This window comes from Capra hircus, chromosome 20 (genome assembly GCF_001704415.2).
Source record: "Capra hircus breed San Clemente chromosome 20, ASM170441v1, whole genome shotgun sequence".
NCBI classification, from domain to species: domain Eukaryota; kingdom Metazoa; phylum Chordata; class Mammalia; order Artiodactyla; family Bovidae; genus Capra; species Capra hircus.
The window spans coordinates 62999714-63021668 of NC_030827.1; the positions used below are offsets into that span (position 1 = coordinate 62999714).

Below are 21955 nucleotides of genomic sequence, written 5' to 3' on the forward strand. Positions count from 1 at the left end.
ATCAGACATTCATTAAAGCTCGAAAATTGACTGTTTCTTGATAGTGTTTCCCAACGAGGAGCTCATTTACTTAGAACATTATTTTCTCCCTCGTTCCCCTCCCGGCTCTGGGAAGGTGGTAGAGTCCACTTCCGGCTTTCTAACTGCCGGAAATCTCGCGATGGATGGAGGAGGCGGTGAGGCCCCCCGCGCGCGGGAGTGGGCGTTTTGGGGCGCGGGCGCGACGTGGGGTTCGCGGTCAGTCCCCGAAGCACCGTGTCCGAATTGGGCGCGGCGGGCGGGGGATCCTGGCGCTCGGTGCTCAGTGTTCGCACCTGCGGTGCGTGCTTGTGCTTGGCCCTGGTTTCTGCCCGCCCGGAGCTGTTCTCAAGCGCCTAGCGGCGAATAACTCATTCAGTTCGGCACGATATTCCAACACGCGGGCCCTGGAGTCCCGCTGTCCCGGTTGGGGAATCACAGCTCCGCTTCTTTTTCTAGCTGCGTCTTTGGGGAAGTGACCTGTCTGCAGCAATGGCAATAATAACACTAGCATCTCTCTTTACGGGTTGAGGGAGAACCGTGCCTGACCCTTGGCAAGCTATGTGTAAGAGATCACTTGTTTTGCGCAAATACTTCGGTAACTAGCCCAGAGTTAACGCAGCTCCTAAGAAGAAAATGGACCTGGCCTTGCACTGAATTTCCACCCCCTGAAGCCCGGAGTTGTGCTGCTTCTGAAAGTTTTTTCCTGGCAACCCTAGCGAAGTCCCAGGTCCTCAGAATCCCTCCAGATGCTTTTTCTTCAGAGCGCTGATTACGACCTAATCGCTTGTAGGCTTAAATTGATTTGTTGTGGGTTTCCAGCCTCAGCTGGTAACGAATTCGCCTGCAATGCGGGAGGCCTGGGTTCGATCCCTGAGTTGGGAGGATCTCCTGGAGAAGGCAAAGGCTACTCACTCCAGTATTCTGGCCTGGAGAATGCCATGGACTGTATAGATCATTGGGTCGCAAAGAGTCGGACACGACGGAGCGACTTTCTCTTTCCAGCCTCCCACCATTCTGGCTGCCATAGAACAGGGGCTTTCCCTGTTGTATTATTCCTAGCCTTTTATTGTTTTGCTCAGAAGTTGAATGTGTGGGGCTATAACATTTAACCGTGGCCTGACAGTTAGGAACGGGTTTTGTCACTGGAGCCAGTGGTGATCATTTAACCTTTTCTTAGCTTGGCCCACTTGAGTGATGCTCCAAGGACGTTTAAACTTCTGGAGTCAGGTCTCAATTCATTTTAGCTTGGCCAGTTCAGTGTTTCCTCGTTCACAGTGATGAATCTTGCAATCCATTTGGCTCCTTAGATTGTCGTGTAGTGCAGGGAATGTCTAGTGAGGTCTGCTATGCAATTTATCTTTATTTTCCGTCAAAACATGGGGAAATTTTTTTTTTTCTAGTATCAGTACATTCTGTATTTCAAAAAGATACAAGAGATGTTAGACCAGTACAGGAGAGACTTCTCCAGTGGACAAAATAATGCACGTTAAAGGGACGTAAAATATATGCTGTAGTTTTTCATCCTGTATGTATATGAAAGTACACAGTGGATAGCCCTAAGATAGTGACGTGCAAATACAAACCCCCGCTTTAAACACAAATGGCAGGTCATAATCCCGGAAAGGCCTCTCCTTTTTTCCTGGCCATTTTACTTTGACTTGAATAAGAACCTTGTACCTTTTTGTGCCTCTTGCTCTAGGTGACCCAAACTTGTCCCTGAAAATTGAGGTCTTCAACTATTATCAGAAGTCACTTTTTTGGGTCTTCATCTCAAGGACTGGCTCCCTCCAACCCCTCAACAGAAATAGCCAGTGGTCCCCCACAGCTCCCATCTAAAGAGCGCATGTGATGGAAATCTTGTGTAATTTATTTATATGACAGTGAGTAGACTTAATCTAACACACTGCATCAAAAAGATTTAGAGATTTGTAGAAGCTGTCTTTTTTTTTTTAATGGGTAAGAAGTGGATTTATTTAGAGAGAAACACTCCATAGACAAGAATGTTGGCTGTCTTAGGCAAGAGTGGCCTCGAAATATGGTGTGGCTAGTTTTTTGGCTTTTTCTTTTTAGTTTTAAGTCGTTTAAATTATGAAAGTATGATAACATGTTTACAGGAGACTTGAGAAACACAGAACAAGGTTACATGTAGTTCCACTATGTAGAAGCAGTCTTGATTTTAGTTTTTAATCTTTAGTGACTGGTTTTCACTGGTAAAGGTCAGTATATTTTTTGTTGAACTGATAATAGCAATATTTTGGATATATAGTTTGGATTTACATAGTAACTTCTTCAAAAGTTTATGTAAATTTTTGTGATGTTGAAAGACTTGTAGCTGTAGAGACTGGAGGCAGAAAAGTGCGTGATACCATCAAGCGACACATTGCTGCTGGTGTTGCCTTTTTTAAAACCAAAGTGTATTGCCTTTGCCCAGAAAGTTTCATCCCAGTGTGTATGAATAAAGGACAAGTTTAGCCTGGTGGTCAGGGACTCACACCCCATACTCCCCAAACACTGTTTGGCTTGCCTTACCTTGATTTCCAAGGCAGCCTTCTTTTGAGAATGTCCCTTTTTCAATAGAAGCCTCCCCTGCTTTTTTAAACTTTACACCACTTTGGTTTTATGAAAAACCTACATTAGTACCTGTTTTTCCCAAACCGAAGTCCAAAGAGGATTTTCACTTTCATGCTAAAAGGGGACAAGGGAAGTGGCCTTCTGAGTTTTGCCTTCTGAGCTGTCCCCGGGGGCAGCATTCACCCTGGGGGCTAGAGCACCCCGAGGGGCTCTTTCCTGGGAACCACACTCAGCATCCAGCCGCCACAGCGCTGATCCCTGTCCGTTAGCACCTGTGGTCTGTCTAGATGTGTTCTGTGCATCCCTTAGCAAGGCGTGCCCTAAGGTAATTGCTTCTTCACTTTAATTCCGTTCGGCTTATTTCACAGAGACACTGCTTTTGGACAGCGTGGGAGACCTGTACGCTTAGGTCCCGCTGAAATCCTGTTTCTACCCTCACCTTTCCTGTTCCATCATTGGGATCAGCCTTTCGTCCACCACCTCTCATGTTCCCCACCGCCTTTGGTACACGTTAGAGCATCTCGTACGCTTGGTAACTGTCTCAGTATAACCCACCATTCACACAGGCTAAAGGGGTGCCCTGGAGACCAGGAGCGCTTTATTACATCTTTTTGCTGGTTAAGTTGAAGAGCACATGTCTACACAGGTGAAACAGTTGTTTGGGTCCTCTGACTTGAGTTTATCTAATCAGCTGCCTATTGGCTTATGCTCGCTAGAGAAACGGATCCGTTACCATCTGAGCTACCAGCGAAGCCCAACTAGAGAAACGATCCATCAGCAGATAGTTGGGAAACAAAATGTGGGCTGTCCATACCGTGGAATATTGTTTGACAGTAAGGAGAAATAAAGCACTGGTGCGATAAAGTGCCACACCGGGGTGAATCACTCACTAGGTGAAGAGTCAACCGCAAGATCCACGAGCTGCGTGATTTCATGAAAGTCTTCTTTCTTTAGTTTATTTTTAATTGGAGGATAATTGCTTTATAGTATTGTATTGGCATCTGCCATACAACAACGTGAATCAGACATACGTATGTCCCCTCCCTCCTGAACTTCACAGCCCACCTCATCCCATCCCACCCTTGTAGGTTGTCTCGAGTACCGCACTGAGCTCCCAGTGTTACACAGCAGGAAAGTCTGCTTGCTTTAGAGACAGGAAGTAGATTTGTGTTTGCTTAGGGCTGGAGGGGAGAAGGCAATGGCACCCCACTCCAGTACTTTTGCCTGGAAAATCCCATGGGCGGAGGAGCCTGGTGGGCTGCAGTCCATGGGGTTGCTAAGAGTCGGATGCGACTGAGCGACTTCACGTTCACTTTCATGCATTGGAGAAGGAAATGGCAACCCACTCCAGTGTTCTTGCCTGGAGAATCCCAGGGACAAGGGAGCCTGGTGGGCTACCGTCTATGGGGTTGCACAGAGTCACACGACTGAAGTGACTTAGCAGTAGCAGTAGCAGCAGGGTTAGAGGGGGCAGGGAGGATGAGGGTAATGGCTGAAGCATAAGGGTTCATCCTATGGAAGTAATGAAAACGTTCTAAATTTAACTGGTGGTGGATTTAAGGAATTGGCTCTTGTGACTCTGGAGGCCCATACCCACTGAGTGCTCAGTCGCTCAGTCGTCTCCAACTCTTTGTGACTCTGTGGACTGTAGCCCACCAGGCTCCTCTGTCCATGGGATTCTCCAGGCAAGAGTACTGGAGTGGGTTGCCATTTCCTTCAGGGGATCTTCCCAATCCAGGAATCGAACCCCGGTCTCCTGCATTGCAGGCATATTCTTTACCAACTGGTCTATGAGGGAAGCCCCAACAACTCATCTCGTGGTACACAACTCTGAGTTCTGAGACTCCAGAGCTGTGTGACTGAGATCTTTACGATCACTGTCCTCTACAGTTGAAACACCGGCAGAAGGACTTCGTTCATACAAGGCAAGGCAGACGTGCCTGCCTTTAAAAAAGAAAAAAATCAAATGCTCTTCCATTAGCATGTTAAGTTCCTCCGTGCAATGCTGAAAAGTATGAATGCGAATGTACTTAAAACTCTTGCTTTCTATCAAACACCATCACTTTTCTAAACTCTACTCTAATTTTACCTCCATCACTGGCACTGCGAGTAGGCTTCTGTTACTGTTTCTGAGTTGGTCTTCTGCCATGACACCAGTTGTAAAACTCGCTTTAGGAGACCCCAGCCTTCAAGAACAAAGCCACGCCGAGCGGGAGGTGCTGGGGTGGGTCAGCCGCGGGCTTCTGGTGTGTCCTGAGCCCACGTTTGGGCCTCACCTCAGTTGCGGTAAGTTACCGCATCTCATGGGCTCCTCTGGGCGGCTCGAGTAAAGAGCCTGCCTGCCAGTTCAGGAGATGCGGGTTCGATCCCTGGGTCAGGAAGATCCCCTGAGGAGGAGATGGCACCTACTCCAGTATTCTTGCCTGGAAAATTCCATGGATCGAGGAGCCTGGTGGACTGCAGTCCATGGGCTTGCAAAGAGTGAGACACGGCTGAGTGAGCATGCACACCCCGGGATGGTAAGCAGAAGTAAGTCCAAGTCTTACTTCCCAGCACCTGTGAGGACGCTGCCTGAGCCGCTTGGCGGATGTGGTTGAGTGAAGGATTTCAAGACGGGAGGCTTGTCCTGGCCTGTCTGGGTGGCCCAGTGTACTCTCCAGGAAAGGATTCCTTTTTAAGAAGGAAAGGGGAGCAGGGGTGTCAGAGGAAGTGTCTTCTGGTGCCGGTGGCTGGACTGGAGTGGGGCCACTGGCCGAGGAGTGCGGGTGGCCCGCAGTACCCTAGGGCTTCCAGAAAGGACAGGCATGCCCACCCTGTTTCAAAATCTGACCTCCAGAACTGTACCTTTAATAAGCGTGTATCGTTTTTAGCCTGCCTAGTTTATGGTAATTTCTTATCGCAGCAGTGGGAGACTAAACACAGTGACCTTTTGAACAGAAACTGTGGACACTAATGTCTTCAAACGATGAGACTTGTGTGCCCCTTCCTCTTACTCTGTTTGTCTACAGATTCCCGTGGTCTTGGCATTAGCGCCTCAGCTAGATGGAGAGCTTGGTTTGGGGCACGGTGGTCTTGTTCCGGTGGGGTTCCAGTGCTGCGCACTGTTGTGCATGCTCTTCCTGTATCCCCTTGTCTCATCCTCACAATGATCCCGTGATCCCCACTTTACAGATGAGGAGACTGAGGTTCCGAGAGGTGAAGGGTCACAGCTGTTAGTAAGGGGTGGAGCCAGGATCCGACCTCGGCAGGCTCTGTAGCAGTGCCCTTACTCTCTGTGCTGTGCCCATCGTTAATCCATTTCAGAATTAATTTCAAATAAATTTCAATGTAAAAAATGTGAGATCCTATTACGAATACATTCTAAAGCATAAAACTCAGGAGGATGTTTAAGGTACCATTTATTCCCTTGGTAATCAGTGATTAGAATTTGTTTTATTCTCTACTGTGATAGCACTGAAATGAGTGTGTTTTTTTTTTTTTGTCCTTCATGGATCTGCTTTAAAAATCTCCTTATTACCATGGCTATTTAAGATTTTTAGTAAAATTTTGTCTCCTCTGTTAACTTCAGAATTGAATTTGTACCACTGGATTTTTGATGCCTGACCAATTTTGATGTAGAATGCTTTCTTCCTATTTGAAATAGGATAATGATTAGACATTTTTATGCTTTTTATGAAGTTTTGTTCTGAACCACAAAAATACAGAGTGCATGGTTAATATTTGTATTAATGGATTGTTGTTTAGTTGCTAAGTCATGTCCGAGTCTTTGTGACACCATGAACTGCAGAACAGCGGGCTCCCCTGCTGTCTTATCTCCAGGAGTTTATTCAAGCTCATGTCCATTGAGTTGGTGATGCCATGGGTACTGATTCATACCGATACTGATTCATAAGTAGATTTGAACACATTATTTTCCGGGGATGACTCCTCGGGGGAAAAAAATCAGTATGTTGGAAAGAAAAGATTTCAGTCTTCCATTAGTATTGAATAATTTTCTGTTAAACACACTAGTTGATAGACTCTAGAACTCATTGTGGAATTCTACATTTGTAATTCCAATTGTTTTGAGCAAAATTAGCCTTTAAAAGGCACGAGTTTATTTGTTAATAAGAACTGTGGGGGAAGAAACCCTACCTTGGATTTCTGATTTGATGTTTCATATATCTTTTTCTGCTCTCAACCCAGGGACACACCTAGCAACACTTGAAGAAGGACGGCCACCAGAATGCGTTCCACCTGCAAGTCTTGAAGCCAGCAGTTTGAAGAAAAGCAGCTGGGGGGCCTTATTTACTGGCATTGTTGGGGGGACGCTGGTGGCTGTGTATGCTGTGGCCACACCATTTATAACACCAGCCCTCCGAAGAATTTGTTTGCCTTTTGTACCTGCAACTACGAAACAGATCGAAAATGTTGTGAAAATGTTGCAATGCAGGAGCGGACCCCTGGTGGACATTGGTAGTGGTGACGGACGTATTGTGAGTTACTCGAAGACGTTTTAAGGTTTACGTTTTCTTAGGTTTTATGTTTTAAAATTTTTGTTTCACATTTCTTATGAGGCTTATGCAAAGCCTTGTTAAATTGATAGCCTAATAAAGTAGTCATTTAATTTTGTGTTTGTTTGGCTGAACTACTAAGTCCTTCAGCAGGACTTTGGAATTTATTTTTCTCAGATTAATTGTTCTTAAAGGGGAAAGTGCTCTGGATGTCTGGTAAAAAAGAACAATTGATTGATGATTATGAAATTGTTCATTAAGAAACTTAGGCCAACAGAAACATGTTAAGTCATGTAGTTTGACTATTTTACATTTTTTTCCAAGGATGACTCCTAGGGAAAAAAAAAATCAGTATTTTGGGAAAAAAAAATTTCAGTCTTCCATTAGTATTGAATAATTTTCTGTAAAACCCTGTAGTTGGTTTTGAATTAATTCTGCTTCTTGTGGGTTCAATCCCTGTGTTGGGAAGATCCCTTGGAGGAGGAAAGGGGTGACCCACTCCAATATTCTTGCCTGGAAAATCCCTCAGACAGAGGAGCCTGACAGGCTATCGTCCATGGGTTCGCAAAAAGCTGGACATGATGTAGGGACTCAACAACAGTAACAACTTAAGTAGGTAGTTCCATGTCTTTTTCTGATCTTGAATACAGCCTCTCCCTGCAGGTGATCGCAGCTGCAAAGGAAGGGTTCACAGCTGTGGGTTATGAGTTGAACCCCTGGCTCGTCTGGTACTCCAGGTACCGCGCTTGGAGGGAAGGAGTGCAGGCATCGGCCAGATTTTACATCTCAGACTTGTGGAAGGTACGTATGGCAGAGGGCATGCTAGAGTACTCCACTCCCAAACTTTATGATTCTTGATTAGTATGACTGAAAACTGAATTAAAATAGAGAGTTAAAGTGTATATTTCGGCATTATGAAATGTGAACAGCTTTTAAATTGATAGATTTTACAAATCAGCCCTACGTTAGAGTAGAAATTTAAGGTTTATAACTTTACAGGTCATGTGAGTACTTCTAAGGCTTTATTTACTCAATTTTAAATGTTCTCATTTCTCTTTATCATGCAGTGATAAGATTTTTTTAATCTCATTTGTAAGTCTTGTATGTCTTATAGGCATTAACTTGTTAATGTCATTCTTGGTAAGTAGTTTTGTGTGTGTGAGTGTGTATTTATATGCACATATAAATACGTGTGTCTGAGTGTGTTTGAGACTGTGTCTGAGTTTGTGTATGTGTGTTTATGTGTGTGTGTATATGTGAGTGTGTGCACGCTAATTTGAGAGTGTGTGTGGGTACATGTGTGTACGTGTATATATACCTAGGGAGAGACAGAAGCAGTGCAGGAGAAAGGAAAGGACCCACCAGCCATGCTGTGATGCTGCTTTGTGTCTTCAGAAAGTATAAGATATTTCCAAGTTTACTTGTTTTCTAAAAAATGCCTGTAATTTTGCTATAGGAATGCTCCATAAAATGCTTTTTCTTAAATAAGAATTTTCCTTTGTAATAGTGTCATCAGTAGCTTATAAAAATTCACTTGAGTTTTGTTTGCCTTGGTTTTTATTCCATATATACGTAAATGATCTCTCTATAGAGTAAATAAAACTTTTATTGGGTAATAAGAATTTTGACTGGCGAAGCACTTTTTCCCTCCAGTTTTCCAACTAAAGACCATTTTATTGCCATTTTTACTTAGTGTTTTAGAGAAGAGGAGGGGGACCAGAATTCTAAGGATGACTCCATAGGAGAAACAGGTGGTTGTGAAAAACCTGGAGTTCTTGCTAAGCTTTTTTGGTGTAGAGCAGAGTAGAAAGTGGGTCGGGGTGCAGATGGCCCAGTCTACCAGGGTGACCACCACTGGTCACTGGTGAGTCCCTGCTTTTCTGACCATCGATCTGGGTGGCCCTGGGTGGAGTGGCTGTGAGGATGAGCTGGGATAGCTTCTGCAGAAACTTCTGGAAAACTGTAACAGATGAGCCAACATGGGTGAAAGTATTAACACGGGAAATCTTAAAAAGGGCCACTGTTTGTGAAAACCCACTATTTTTTCGAACTTCTGTTTTGTATTGGGGTATATATTGGGGTATATATGCTGGAAAAAACTGAAGGCCAGAAGAGAAGAGGGCAACACAGGATGAGATGGTTGGTTGGCATCACCAACTCAATGGACATGAGTTTGAGCAAACTCTGGGAGGTAGTGAATGATGGGGAAGCCTGGCATGCTGCAGTCCATGGAGTCACAAAGAGTCAGACAGCTTAGCAACTGAATAACAACAATGGCCGATTAACAATGTTGTGACAGTTTCAGGTGGACACCAAAGGGACTCAGTCATACACATACATGCATCCACTTCCTCCAAACTCCCCTCCCATCCAGGCTGCCGCATAACATTGAGCACAATTCCTTGTGCAATGCAGTAGGTCCTTGTTGGATATCCACTTTGAATATAGCAGTAGGTACATGTCCATCCCAAACTCCCTAACCGTCCCTCCCCAGTGGCAACCAGAAATTCGTTTTCTAAGTCTGTGAGTCTCTTTCTGGAAAACGGACCATTTTTTGAAATGGGAGATTGCTACTCATTTTGAAGTAAAGCTGATGTTTGACTTTCCAGAATTAATCTGTGAATTGTTTCTCCCTTCTCTTCAGGTCACCTTTTCACAGTACTCAAATGTTGTTATCTTTGGCGTGCCCCAGATGGTGAGTACACCCTTCCTGCCACCCAAGTGTCTTTTCTAGGTTAGGAGGGGGTTTCTGTCCTGCTCCCCCGTGTGCAGAATGACAGATCATTGGTTTAACAAAGTACTTTAGGGCCTTAATAGTTTAATCATGAAAGATTCAGTCTTGTAGTTTAAAAGTTCTGCTTTAGATGAAGGTCTCAGGGATCTGCCTAAGCCCTAACAATTTGAGTCTGAAAACTGCTTTATGAGCTCCTGGTGTCTAATGTGAATGGGTTTTCACAGTTGCTCACTTATTATATCCAGCTGAAATCACTTGGGAAAGTTAACGGGAGGGGGCTTCCCTGATGGCTCAGTGGTAAAGAATGTGTGTGCAATGCAGGAAACATGGGTTCAATCCCTGGGTCGGGAAGATCTTCTAGAGAAGAGAATGACTACCCACTCCATTATTCTTGCTCAGGGAATTCCATGGACAGAGGAGTGTGGCAATTTATTGTCCGTGGAGTCACAGAGTTGAACACAACGACTTAGCATGCACACACAAGCGTTGACTAGTTTCCATTGACCTCAGTTGGCTGATTTGTATTGAATTCTGACTCTGTACTTTGGAAAGTGAAAATGCTGCAGCATTGGACTGCAAATGGTCCTAAATTTAGCCTTTGGAAAGATGACCAGAATGGGAGGCTTTCATTGTAATTGTTGGTTTACTGACTGTAGAAAGAAATCCTCCTTCACTTTTCAAGCTCTATAATTGTAGGCATAGTAATCCTGGCAGATTTTGTTGTTTGCCGAAATGCCACTAAGTAAGTGATACGGTTTTTATTTAAAAAAAATGGACTTTGTTGTTATGCTTTCTTATTCATATCTCAATTTTTCCTTAAGATATCTCATGCTGGAGACATTTTTTTCTGTTAGAATTTTCAGTGAACTGCTTTTTTCTCTCTTTTTTTAAAAAAGTATTTAGAAGTGCTTTTGTTAGATACTCTTTAAAGTGATAGGATTCTGTATGTTCATGATTCTTAGCAAGCCTAACATGAAGATGAAACCTGGGTGTCTATACTTTTGTTATAAAAATGAAAAGAGGTAGAAAGGCATGATCTCTGATCATTTAAAAAAAAACCTAAAAACGTATTTAGTATCAGAATTGCTATGGAATTTGATGGGTTTTTTTTTCCTACTTATTGTGAAGTTTGAGCATTCTTTTGGGATAATTGGCATTTTGAGGCAAAGAACCTTAATTTAAAATCCATGCTTTACACAGATAGAAAGCTGGCATGTTTGTGCCGTTATGAGAGGCCCCGAGGTGCTGTCCCAGCAGCGGGCAGCACTGGCCTTCTCCCGGCTCCAGCTCCTTGGCTACTCACCGCATTTGAAGTGTGGTCAGTTTTGGGAACTGTTCACCCAAGGGAAGAGTGTTATTTTGATAAATACTTTTGCGATTATGGGCCATTCTTCTGTACACAGAGAAACCTTAAATAAGGCACTTGCAGCATTTCACCGTTCCTAGGAAGAAGGAAGCAGCTGAAATGCAATAAGTGCCCACGTCTCCTGGCACAAGAGGGATTCAGCCAACTTGGAGTCCTCCACACAGGGGGATGGATCAGGGTGCTGAGGCCCGGATGGCCTCGGTGGGTCTGGGAGGCTCGGTTTCCCGGGTGGAGGTCCCTGTTTTCTGCCCTCCCCAGGCCTTGCCTGCATGGAGACAGTGAGAGGAGGGAGGGGGCTGCCAGGGGTGTCGGGCCAGGTCGGCCCTTGGGATCCTTAGAGCCCTGGAAAATTCTTTTAGGCTGTCTGGGCCCATTATGCCATCTCCTGTTAGAACGTATTTCCTTTCTCCGCACACTGGCCGGTGTCCCGGTAGGGGCTTGATGGCTGGACAGAGCCAGCATGGCAGGAAGGGTTTCCTGTGGCCGCTGGGGTGCACGTGGGCTGTGAGAAGCCGGAGGCGGCCTTGGGAGCGTCAGAGGGCGAGACCCTGGTGTTATGTGGCCTCCCTCTCCTGCTGCTGCTGGACTGGTGGTCCCTCATCTCTGTCTCCGGTGCTGGACTGGCGGTCCCTCACAGCCTTGCGTGTCCGGTGCCAGACTGGCGGTTCTTCACAGTTCTACACAGCAGCGCTCGGCTTACAGTGGCCCGAGCCTGCATCATGCGTGTGTGTCCAGGGTAGCAGGAGTGAGAGTGCCACTGGACCTGGCAGACCAGTGCCTGGATGGGAGATCGCTTCTCAGGCTTTTGGCTAAGATCAAGTGTGGTATCTGTCCTTATCAGTTTAATGTCTGGGGCTTCCCTCATAGCTCAGTTGGTAAAGAATCCGCCTGCAGTGCAGGAGACCCCGGTTCGATTCCTGGGTCAAGAAGATCCGCTGGAGAAGGGATAGGCTATCCACTCCAGTATTCTTGGGCTTCCCTTGTGGCTCTGTTGGTAAAAACTCCACCTGCAGTGTGGGAGACCTGGGTTCGATCCTTGGATTGGGAAGACCCCCTGGAGAAGGGAACAGCTAATCATTCCAGTATTCTGGCCTGGAGAATTCCACAGTCCATTGGGTCACAAAGAGTCAGACAGGACTGAACAGCTTTCACTTTCACGTTCACTATGAACTCACCTACGAGGAGGGTGGGACAGATAGGTTGTGTCCTTGTTGAAAACCCTCCGGTGACTTGGTCATGCTTTAAACCAGCGATGATAAGGCCCAACCTTCCATCTGGCCTTGGCACCTGGCTGCCCCTAGCTCTCTGTGCACTGGCCCTGCCCTCCTCATGGCTGCTGGACCACACTGTGTGGGGCCGTGTCCTCCCCGAGACTCCAGTCCCCCCAGCTCTGGGCCTGGTTAGTGAACGTCTGCTGACCACTCACAGGTCAGATGTCTCTTCCTCCGAGAAGCCATCCTTGATTGCCCTGTGCGATGAGCCCCGATACCACGATTTCCAAAGCTTGTTCCCTTCCCTGTGGACACGTGACTGCACTTCTCCTCATGTGATGGCTTTGGTGGCGTTGGCCGTGTGCACTGCACTGTGAGCTCAGGGACAGGGCAGACCTGTTGAGCTCTGCCAGACTCCCAGCTCCTGGCTCAGAGTGATCACCTAGGAAATGTTTGTTAAACGAATGGATGAATATGGTATAAACATGCGCGTTAAGTACACTCTTCCCCTGGGCTATTAAGTTTCATAACTTCAAAGGATGACTCATTTAATTTCAGCTACAAATTCTGTTATGAATCCATGAGTGAAAATGCTGCACAGTGCTCTGATAAAGAAACAGCATTCAGGACCGTGCATCCTGCATTCAGTCCTTCACTGAACAAGTGCTCACTCAGGGTCACTAAGCATCAGACCCTGTCCAAGTGCTTCAGTGAATAAAGAGGAAAAAGGAAACATCCCTGCCCCAAGGTATTTACATGCTAGTTGGGAGAGCAGGTATTCAGTGAGACGGGAGTGTAGACCGTGGTACAGTAAGGGGGGTCAGTGCTGTGGGCTCACCAAAGCGCGAGAGGGAGACTGTCTTCGAAGAGGGGACTTTGAAAGTGAGGGGGAGCCGTGCGGCCATGTCTGGAAGAGCGCTCCAGGTCGAGGAACAGCCTCTGCGAAAGGAAAGGTGCTGAGGGGTGTGTGCCTGTGGGTCCAGAGGCAGCGAGGAGGTGGTCGTGGTGGGAGGGGGTGAGCAGGGGTGGCGGGGGAGAGAGATGGGGGCCAGGCGGGAAGGACAGGGCCTGCTGTGGGGAACAGAGGGTGGGGGAGATGCTGGGAGACGGGTCTGAGCTCTTGCGGACATGCAGGCCATCAGTGGGGGAAGCCAGTGCCAGGGTGGAGAAGCCGGTGACAGGTGGTCAGACTCTGGATGCTCGATGAGGACAGGAACAACAAGGTGAGCTGGCAGATCCAGTGGGGGGCACCCTGAGGTGTCTGACCTGAGCTGCTGGAGTCTGCTGAGCTGGGAAGCTGCAGGCAGACTGCGTAGGGGTAGGGTGGGGGGATCAGGAATTCCTCATGACACACGCAGTCTGGGACATGTGTGGGGTGACATGTGTAGGCAGCGGCCAATACCCGGAGGTCTGGGCTCAAGGTAGGGGACTTGTGGGGCATCAGCGCCCAGGAGCTGAAGCCGTGGGGGGCTGAGATCACCCGGGGAGGGGCCAAAGCCTTGCTGGACCTGAGCCCTGGCCTCAAGCACATGAGGGGCCCCCGGCAAAGGATGCAGAGGAGTTGGGGTGGAGGAAAGGGAGGTGGAGTGACCCAGTGGCTCAGAGCTGTGGACGGGCCTGGCTGTTGTGTCTTGTGCCTTTAGCTGGTTTCAACTTATGTTTCAAGTTTTGAAGAGGTAATTAGAATAGGATGAGTTCATGTCACTTTGAAACGTATAATTGTATGAATTCCTTTGAGTTTCATTAGGCGGAGATGACACATCACGGCTTCTCTTTGTGTAAGATATCAAGACCCAGGTTTGTTGCATATTTATGTGTAATTTAGTCCGTTAATTTCTTATGATTGAAATAGAGCCTTTCATTCATAGGTTTATCTTGACTTAGCATATGACAGTCATTTGGAAATAAAAGATCTGTAAAAGAGAAAAGAATAGTAATCTGAATAAATTTACAGTTGTCCTTTTTATGAACAAAATTAGCATAAGAAACCCCTCACATTTTGGAAAAACACATATTGTCTTATTCTTTGCTTATTTAATTTTCCCCTCAAGGAACAAAATTTTTGCTTTTTTTTTTGTTTAAAGAGCAATCTTTTGCAAGCTGTTAAAAGAATAAAAATATTCCATCCTTCAGTGGAATTTATTTATTGTTATCTCGGTTTTGATTATAGTAAAGAATCAGAATTTTGGCTCACTCCAGCCACAGGTCATATAGAGGAATTTTTTTTCCAAACCGCTTTTTAAAGACACAGGTGAGGAATCAAACTGTCGTAGAAAATTCGTTCATCTTAATTTAACAGATTACTTTAATTAATTTTTGTCCGTGCCGGGTCTTCATTTCTGTGCTTGGGCTTTCTCTAGTTGCGGCGAGCGGGGGCTCCTCCCTAGTTGCGGTGCACAAGCTTCTTATTGCAGTGGCTTCCCTTGTTGTGAGCACAGGCTCTAGGTGCGCGGGCTTCAGTCGTTAAAGCTCACGGGCTCAGTAGTTGTGGTACGTGCGCTTAGTTGCTCCGTGGCATGTGGAATCTTCTGGACTAGGGATCAAAACCCGTGTCCCCTGCATGGGCAGGCAGAGTCCTATCTGGCACATACAGTCTGGACACGTGTGGGTTGACACATGCAGGCATGTCAGGTGGGCAGCAGCACATGCCCGGAGGTCTGGCTCAAGGTAGGGGGCTCGTTGGGGCATCCGCGCCCAGGAGCTGAAGCCAAGGGGGTACTGAGATCACCGGGAAGGGGCCAAAGCCTTGTTGGACCTGAGCCACCAGGGAAGTCCAGCTTAATTACTTTTAAAGAGTGTAGCTTTTGCACAGGTCTCGGTTTCGAAACATTGCTTCTCACTCAGAGGAACCAGGAATGTTTGAGAAGTGGCTGATCCCGGGGCTGGGAAGGGAAGATGTGAAAGCCTGGAACATTTAGTTGAGTCTGAATGTGAGGAAGCGCCCAGAAGGTTTGGTCGGGGCACATGCACAGGAGAGAAGCCAGCTTGAGGGGCTCCAGGTGACCAAACCGGACAAGTTGAGTGTTAGAAGAAATGAGGATGACAGCGGATCGTAACCCGTTGATGAATCCGTGATGAATCCATCATGCTTACAGTGATGGAGACAGCGGGGGGAAAGCTCTTCCTTGAGATTCTGACTGTTGATCTGAAAGGAAGGATGGACTTGGCAAGTGGCCGCTTTCAACCTGTGTGGTGAAATGGACTCAGGCAGAGTCATCGAGAACGCAGCACTCACTGGGGGACAGTTAGACGAGTAACAAGACATTCACATCTTCCCAGGTGTCTGCCCACAGTATGGTGTTCATTTTGAAGGAGGAATAGTAACCACACTGTGGAGACACTGAGATGCCTCCTCAGCCGAGTGGTATGTCACCCTCAAAGCAGAAGGACCCCACAGGCTCAGGACTCTCGAGTGTGCCAAGTTCACAACCCCTCTGCTGGGTTGTTGCCATGGACACACACACCGCACATCACAAGCAGACGCCCGAGGGACTCGCCTGTATCCTTTTGTTTTTCTTTTTTTGAGTTAAAATTTTATTTGGGGGCAAAATGAGGACTGTAGCCTGGGAGACAGCCCCTCAGATCGCTCTGAGAAACTGTTCCAAAGAGGCAGAGGGATAGGGTAGTATTTATGTGATTTTGGTGAAAGAGGAATACTTATAGTCAAGCACATACGTTTTTTTTTGCAGAAGGTTTCTGCTGGTCACAAGAGACAGTCATCACCATGAAGGATTTTAGTGCTTTTTTAGATATGAGGAGGTGCAAGAATTGGGCTCATGAAATCAGCTCCTGAAGATACCTGTCTCTCTGAAGGCATGTCCTGTCAGTTTTTCCCGAGCACAGAGTGCCTCCTTTCTGCTGTCCAACCTGAACTCCCTTCAGGGGGTGTTGGCTGTCAGAAGCTGCAGCAGCATGTGATTTAACCCTTGTAGAGGTAGGTGGCAAATGCCAGTTTGCAGTCAACAGGGCCTACTCATGGTCGTAAATTCGACCATCCTTTGGGAGGCTTTTCATGACCGTTTCATCTGACAGTGCTAGGAAGGCTCATTCCAAGGGCCAGCGAAGATTTTGCAGGCGGCTCACTCAGCGTGCACTGAACTAGGTCCATCAGCAGCAACCAGGGGGCTCTGGACCAGCTGTCTTACTCAATCTGTCATGTCCGGGCAAAACTCCCTCTTGTATCTTCCCATATTTAGAGTTACACCATTACAATCATTGACCATATACAGGAATATGTATTTGATCAACTGCTTCAAGTCGACTGGCCTGTGTTGTTAAAGGAGGTTATTGTCATGAGAGACAAAGAAAGGTGAGAGATTGTTCCAGATTCAAGGAAGCCAAGGAGCCGTTACAGCTCTGTGCACTGTGCGACCCTGGACTAGGGGGAGGTGTGAAGGACGCTCCTTGGGCATTTGGTCGGGTGCTGTTGGGATGATTGTTGTTGGGATACAAAGTTTCCTGAATTTGATAACTGTGTTGAGGCTCTTTCTCAGGAAACACTGAAGTACCAGGGAGTAAAGGGGCATGTTGTAGGCAGCCTGTTCTCAGATGGTTTAGAAAAAGTGTTCTGAGGGAGAGGGGTGTAGAGCAAGTCAGATAAAGCAACTGTGACAAGCTGTTGAAAACTGGTGAGCCCGGGTAAAGGAATATAGGAGTTCTTTTGCTCTATTCTTGTATCCTTCCTGTAAATTTGAAATTATTTGAAAATAATAAAAGAATAGAGAAAAATATATTTAAGAGGTGAAGCTGGTAATATATTTTTAGGACCTGAAGATAAAATTTTAAGCAGCTGTTAATTTGCTAATATAATCACAGTGTCAGTACTTTTAGTAAAACTCTTACTTCACAAATAGATTACTTATAAAGTTATGTATAAGTGATACGTAAGAGAATTTTACTTTTCGTAAATTATATTGACTATAAAGAAATTAATTATTGGTATGTTATGGATCTTTTTTAAAGAATTGTGAAATGTTTGATCATATTTCAATTTGGTAGAATGTGTATTTTTTTCATGGTCTAATTCCATGTTTCTTTAGTTAGGAAAGTAGAAATCTGTGATACACATTTGCTAAAAATGACAGATTTTATATTTGATGATAGAAAATAGTCTTAAAACGGTGGTTCACGTGACTTCTGTATTTTGGTGGATTGTCGCCCAGGAGTGCTCTGTTTTACAATCAATAATTTGGCACAGATATTTTCAGGGACACAGAAGGACACTGAAGAGCCCCTTCGTGTGACCCCCTGCTCCCTGAAATGATGGCTGTTGTTCTCCGCAGATGGCGCCGCTGGAGGAGAAGCTGGAGCTCGAGCTTCAGGACGACGCGCGGGTCATCGCCTGCCGCTTCCCCTTCCCGCACTGGACCCCGGCGCAGGTCACGGGGGAGGGGATAGACACCGTGTGGGCCTACGACGCGCGCACTTTCAGGGGAGGAGGTGGGAGGCCCTGAAGACCCGTGCGCTTCCCGTTGGTCGTTCCCATACAGCCTCTACCCAGAGTTTTCTGAGGTGTTGGAGTCTTTGATCTTCTAGGGACTTAAGGCTGTGTCTTCAGCAAAGATTATGTTTTTCACCACTGTGGAATGAGAAATGACAGTTACTTTCCCTGACTTTTGGAGCAAATAAGCAGAAGTTGAGGCCAGCAGGTAGATGAAAAGCCCTTTTTGCGGTGTACGCCAACAACTGTGCTCACCACTCTTCACGCACTTGGCCGTGAGAAGATTCGAGTAGGCTGTGCTCATGCTGATGGCTGGGAAAGACGTTAGCAGCTCTGCACGTTGTGAAGGATATGATTGGATGCTGCAGATGACAAGAAATAAGTTTTAAAGAGGGAATGTATTGTAAATGGTTGCTGTTTCCTATAACTTTATTCATACTTTAGATTTATCACTCTTTTTTTTTCTTTCTTTCTGTACTTCAGGACAAGATTAATTTTCTAAAGGTTTGGAGAAGTGTTATATTTTATAACACCTTTTTTGGAATAACTTGTTCCAAGGCTATTGGATTACTGTATTTTGTCAATCTAAGATCTATATGTGTGTATAAATCTGTGTACATACATACACATTTTAACATTTCTGAATTGTGACATATCTTCCAGTTGATGGTGTTTTGTAACTTAATTGGCAGTGTGGCACTTCATGGCACAGTTGTATGTCAGTCGCTGTTGGCAGAGTCTCAGATTTGATGAACTGTGGTGGAATAGTTGGTATGATTTGATAGTGAAATAAACCATCCTGAGCTTTGGTAAGGCAGACCTGGGTTCAGAGCCCTGCTTCAGCAGCAGCAGGGCCTTGTCCAAGTGGCTGGGCCTCGGTTTCCTGAGCATCGCTGTCGTTTGGATAGTTAAACGCTGAACAGGGGGCTGGAGACCGATCTGTAGAACTCTCAGCATGGAGTCTGAGGCCTGTAAGTGGTGTTTATTATTTCAGACACTAAAGAAAAGCTTGTTCACAGAAGCTACAGATTATTTCTGCTAGTCACCTCTTTATTTTATTAAAGCAGCCATTTATTTAATATTTCTCATTTGTGAGAAGAGACTTAACTAATTTAGATAAAGACACGTCAAGGAAAACCTTTGAATGTTAGTAGATAAACTTTACACATCTGAAAAATGAATATTGACTTGGCTCGCACAATCCCCATGTATCACAGAAAGGAATTAAACTCCCAGTAATATTACACCTGAAACCTGAACACCAAACCATCTTAAGAGAGGTTTGATAAAATGAGATGGTTTGCATTTTTAACTAAACTGATAAAAATATGATCAGTTTGATAATCTTCACTTTCACGAGCAGCAAGTTGGGACTCATTCATTCAACAAATGCTTATTGACTGTCTGCTGTGCAATAAACTTTTCTGATTCAATGGTGGGTGATGTGCAAGTCCCCAGATCTTACGGGGTTTATGTTCTAGAAGAGAGACAAACAGGTGAGTGAATGTTACCATGTGTGAATTCTCTGGAAGACGTAAGCGGTGTGATGGTGTAACAAGAAGTGAGTGTGTCTGGGGTGAGAGGGTGGGATATTGTGGACATTCATCAGAGCGTACGGCAGGAATCTCCTTAAATCTCGACAGGCGAGCAGACAGACCAGAAGCACGTTCCTTGGTTGTGTGGTGTGTCTTGTCCCCCACTGGGGCTGTAGAGGGCTGTTCGTTGTTCAGTTGCTGAGTCCTGTCTGACTCTGGCAATCCTATGAACTGTAGCCCTCCAGCCTCCTCTGTCCTTGGGATTTCCCAGGCAGGAATACTGAAGTGGATTGCCGTTTCCCCCTCCAGGGGATCTTCCTGACCCAGGGATCAAATGTCTCCTGAATTGGCAAGCAGATTCTTCACCGCTGAGTCACCAGGGAAGCCCTCAGGCTACCTTGTTAATGATAAACCCATGTTGTTCTTAAGCCGCTTTCACGGGTGCTATGATATTTGCAACCTCAGCAGTCTGATGGAGACAGGAGGAGTGAGGGGGGAAGCCTGCTGGCAAGGTTGGAAGGTGTGTCTGAAGTGTTCCAGAGGGATGGCAAGCCCCCAGGAACTCCCACCTGCTCTCAGAGTGGCGTTTAGGAATCATACCAAGTCACGGGGTCTATGACCTTGGGCCCGGCCTTCACAGCCGACATCCCGTGAGAGCATCTTGTTCTTAGGGACATGGGAAGCAGAATCTCCACTGTATCCTTGCTCCTGGGGAGTTCTGTTGGGGGAGAGATGATTTCTCAGGCTTGGAAAGGACTTGGGGAAAGGAAGGGAAGAACTCACCTTGGATTGCCCTTCAGATAGAGGAGCTATTATGGGCTGCATGTTTGTTTCCTGTGTTGAAATCCTAACCTCCCCAGTGTGTTGGCATCAGGAAGGGGGGCCTTGGCTTTAGGTTATGAGGGTGGATTCGTGCCCTGATGAAAGAGACCCCAGAGTGCTCCCTCGCCCTGTCCACCACAGAAGGTCACAGCGGGAAGAGGGCCCCCACCAGACCCCACAACAGTCAGCACCTTGATCCTGGACTCCCCAGCCTCCGGGACAGTGAGAAGTAGACACTTGGTGTTTCAGCCCCTTTCTGTGGTATCGGTCAGAGCGGCCTGATCTGACTGAGACCAGCCAGCGCAGAGAAGAGCCGTGCCAGCCCTTCCCAGACCTGTTTGTGCTCCAGCCAACATTTTCTTAGCCCCAGCGAGGAAGGGAAGTGAGAGGGAGCCTGGCTTAAAGAGGACTCTCCTGGGAACCCACCGGGAAGGGCAGGAAACCAGCCCACTGCCCTGATGAGCGCGGCCGAGTAAGCTCCCGGTCGGTTGGAAACTGTGGGTGGACACTCTTAGTGAAGGCGGCCTCCGTGGGAGGGATCTTCTCTCTGGATCTCCCCTCCTGACACTCACGGAGGGGATGCTTTGAACACAGTTTGTCCCTGGACTAACGTGGGTGATAGAAAGAACTGGAAATAGAGAAAGGAAGAGAAGAAACTGCTCTGAGAAACAGTGAATTCTGGATGGTAAAGGGTCTTGAGAACACACCGAAAGAGGCACAGTCATAGAGGTGGTGATGTGGGCTTCCCTGGTGGCTCAGTGATAAAGAATCCGCCTGCCAACGCAGGAGACACGCGTTCGATCCATGGTCTGGGAAGATCCCGCATGCCAAGGGGCAGCTGAGTCTGTGTCACAGCTGTGGAGTCCACGTGCCAAGACCGTGCCTGGGGCCTGTGAGCCACAGGAGAAACCACCTCTATGAGAAAGCTGCACACTGCAGCTGGGGGGCAGCCCCTGCTGGCCATAACTTAGAGGAAGCCCCCACACAGCAACGAAGACCCAGTGCAGCCAAAAAATAAGTGGATTTATATTAAAAAATATAAGGCTGTGGTATTTACCTTGGATGAGAGAGTTCGGAGGAAAGATCCCTCAGAGTTTACAGGGTTGCCAAGCAGCAGCAGAAAGGAAAGTGACAACACGGCCGTGCGGTGTCCGTGCACTGGGAGCGTCCTGGTCTCGTCTTCAGGGAGGTGGCACTGTATTTATTTTTCCTTTTTAGCCAAGGGTGGGTGTATGTGTGTGTGTGTGTGTGTGTATATGTATGAGTGTGTGTGATCATTAACTTGCTCAGTTACAAACTTCTCCAGTGTGTGTGTGTGTGTGTATATGTGTGTGTGAGATCATTAATTTGCTCAGTTACAAACTGCCCCCGTGTGTGTGTATGTATGTGTGCGTATATGTATGTGTGTATGTATGTATATGTATGTGTGAGTATTCATTAACTTGCTCAGTTACAGCCCACTCCAGTGTGTGTGTGTGTGTATGTATGTGTGTGAGATCATTAACATGCTCAGTTACAAACTGCTCTGGTGTGTGTGTATGTATATGTGTGTGATCACTAACTTGCTCAGTTACAAACCCCCCCTCCCCTTTGTGTGTGTATGTGTGTGTGTGTGTGTGATCATTAACTTGCTCAGTTACAGCCCGCCTTGGGAGCTCAGGGTCTTACTGCAGTTGGCTGCTTCTCTGCAGTTCGACCTGTTCCGTGGCTCCGTGGTATGAACTGGGGTCATCGGGTGGGAGCCGGACAGATGTGAAGTTCA

At 46.6% G+C, this 21955-nt stretch overlaps 1 protein-coding gene across 3 annotated transcripts; it reads left to right on the forward strand.

Moving 5' to 3' along the window:
* FAM173B (family with sequence similarity 173 member B) lies at positions 5 to 19274 on the forward strand. 3 transcript variants are annotated; one of them, XM_013972873.2, is made up of 5 exons: positions 5 to 176; positions 6778 to 7067; positions 7749 to 7886; positions 9730 to 9780; positions 17679 to 19274. In XM_013972873.2, the coding sequence occupies exons 1-5, from the start codon at positions 161 to 163 to the stop codon at positions 17847 to 17849; spliced, it is 666 nt and encodes a 221-aa protein (XP_013828327.2). In that variant the 5' UTR covers positions 5 to 160; the 3' UTR covers positions 17850 to 19274. The 3 variants fall into 3 exon arrangements, with proteins under 3 accessions (XP_013828327.2, XP_017921038.1, XP_017921039.1); XM_018065549.1 differs by lacking the exon at positions 5 to 176 and adding an exon at positions 5017 to 5121; XM_018065550.1 differs by lacking the exons at positions 5 to 176; positions 17679 to 19274 and adding exons at positions 5017 to 5121; positions 15676 to 15732.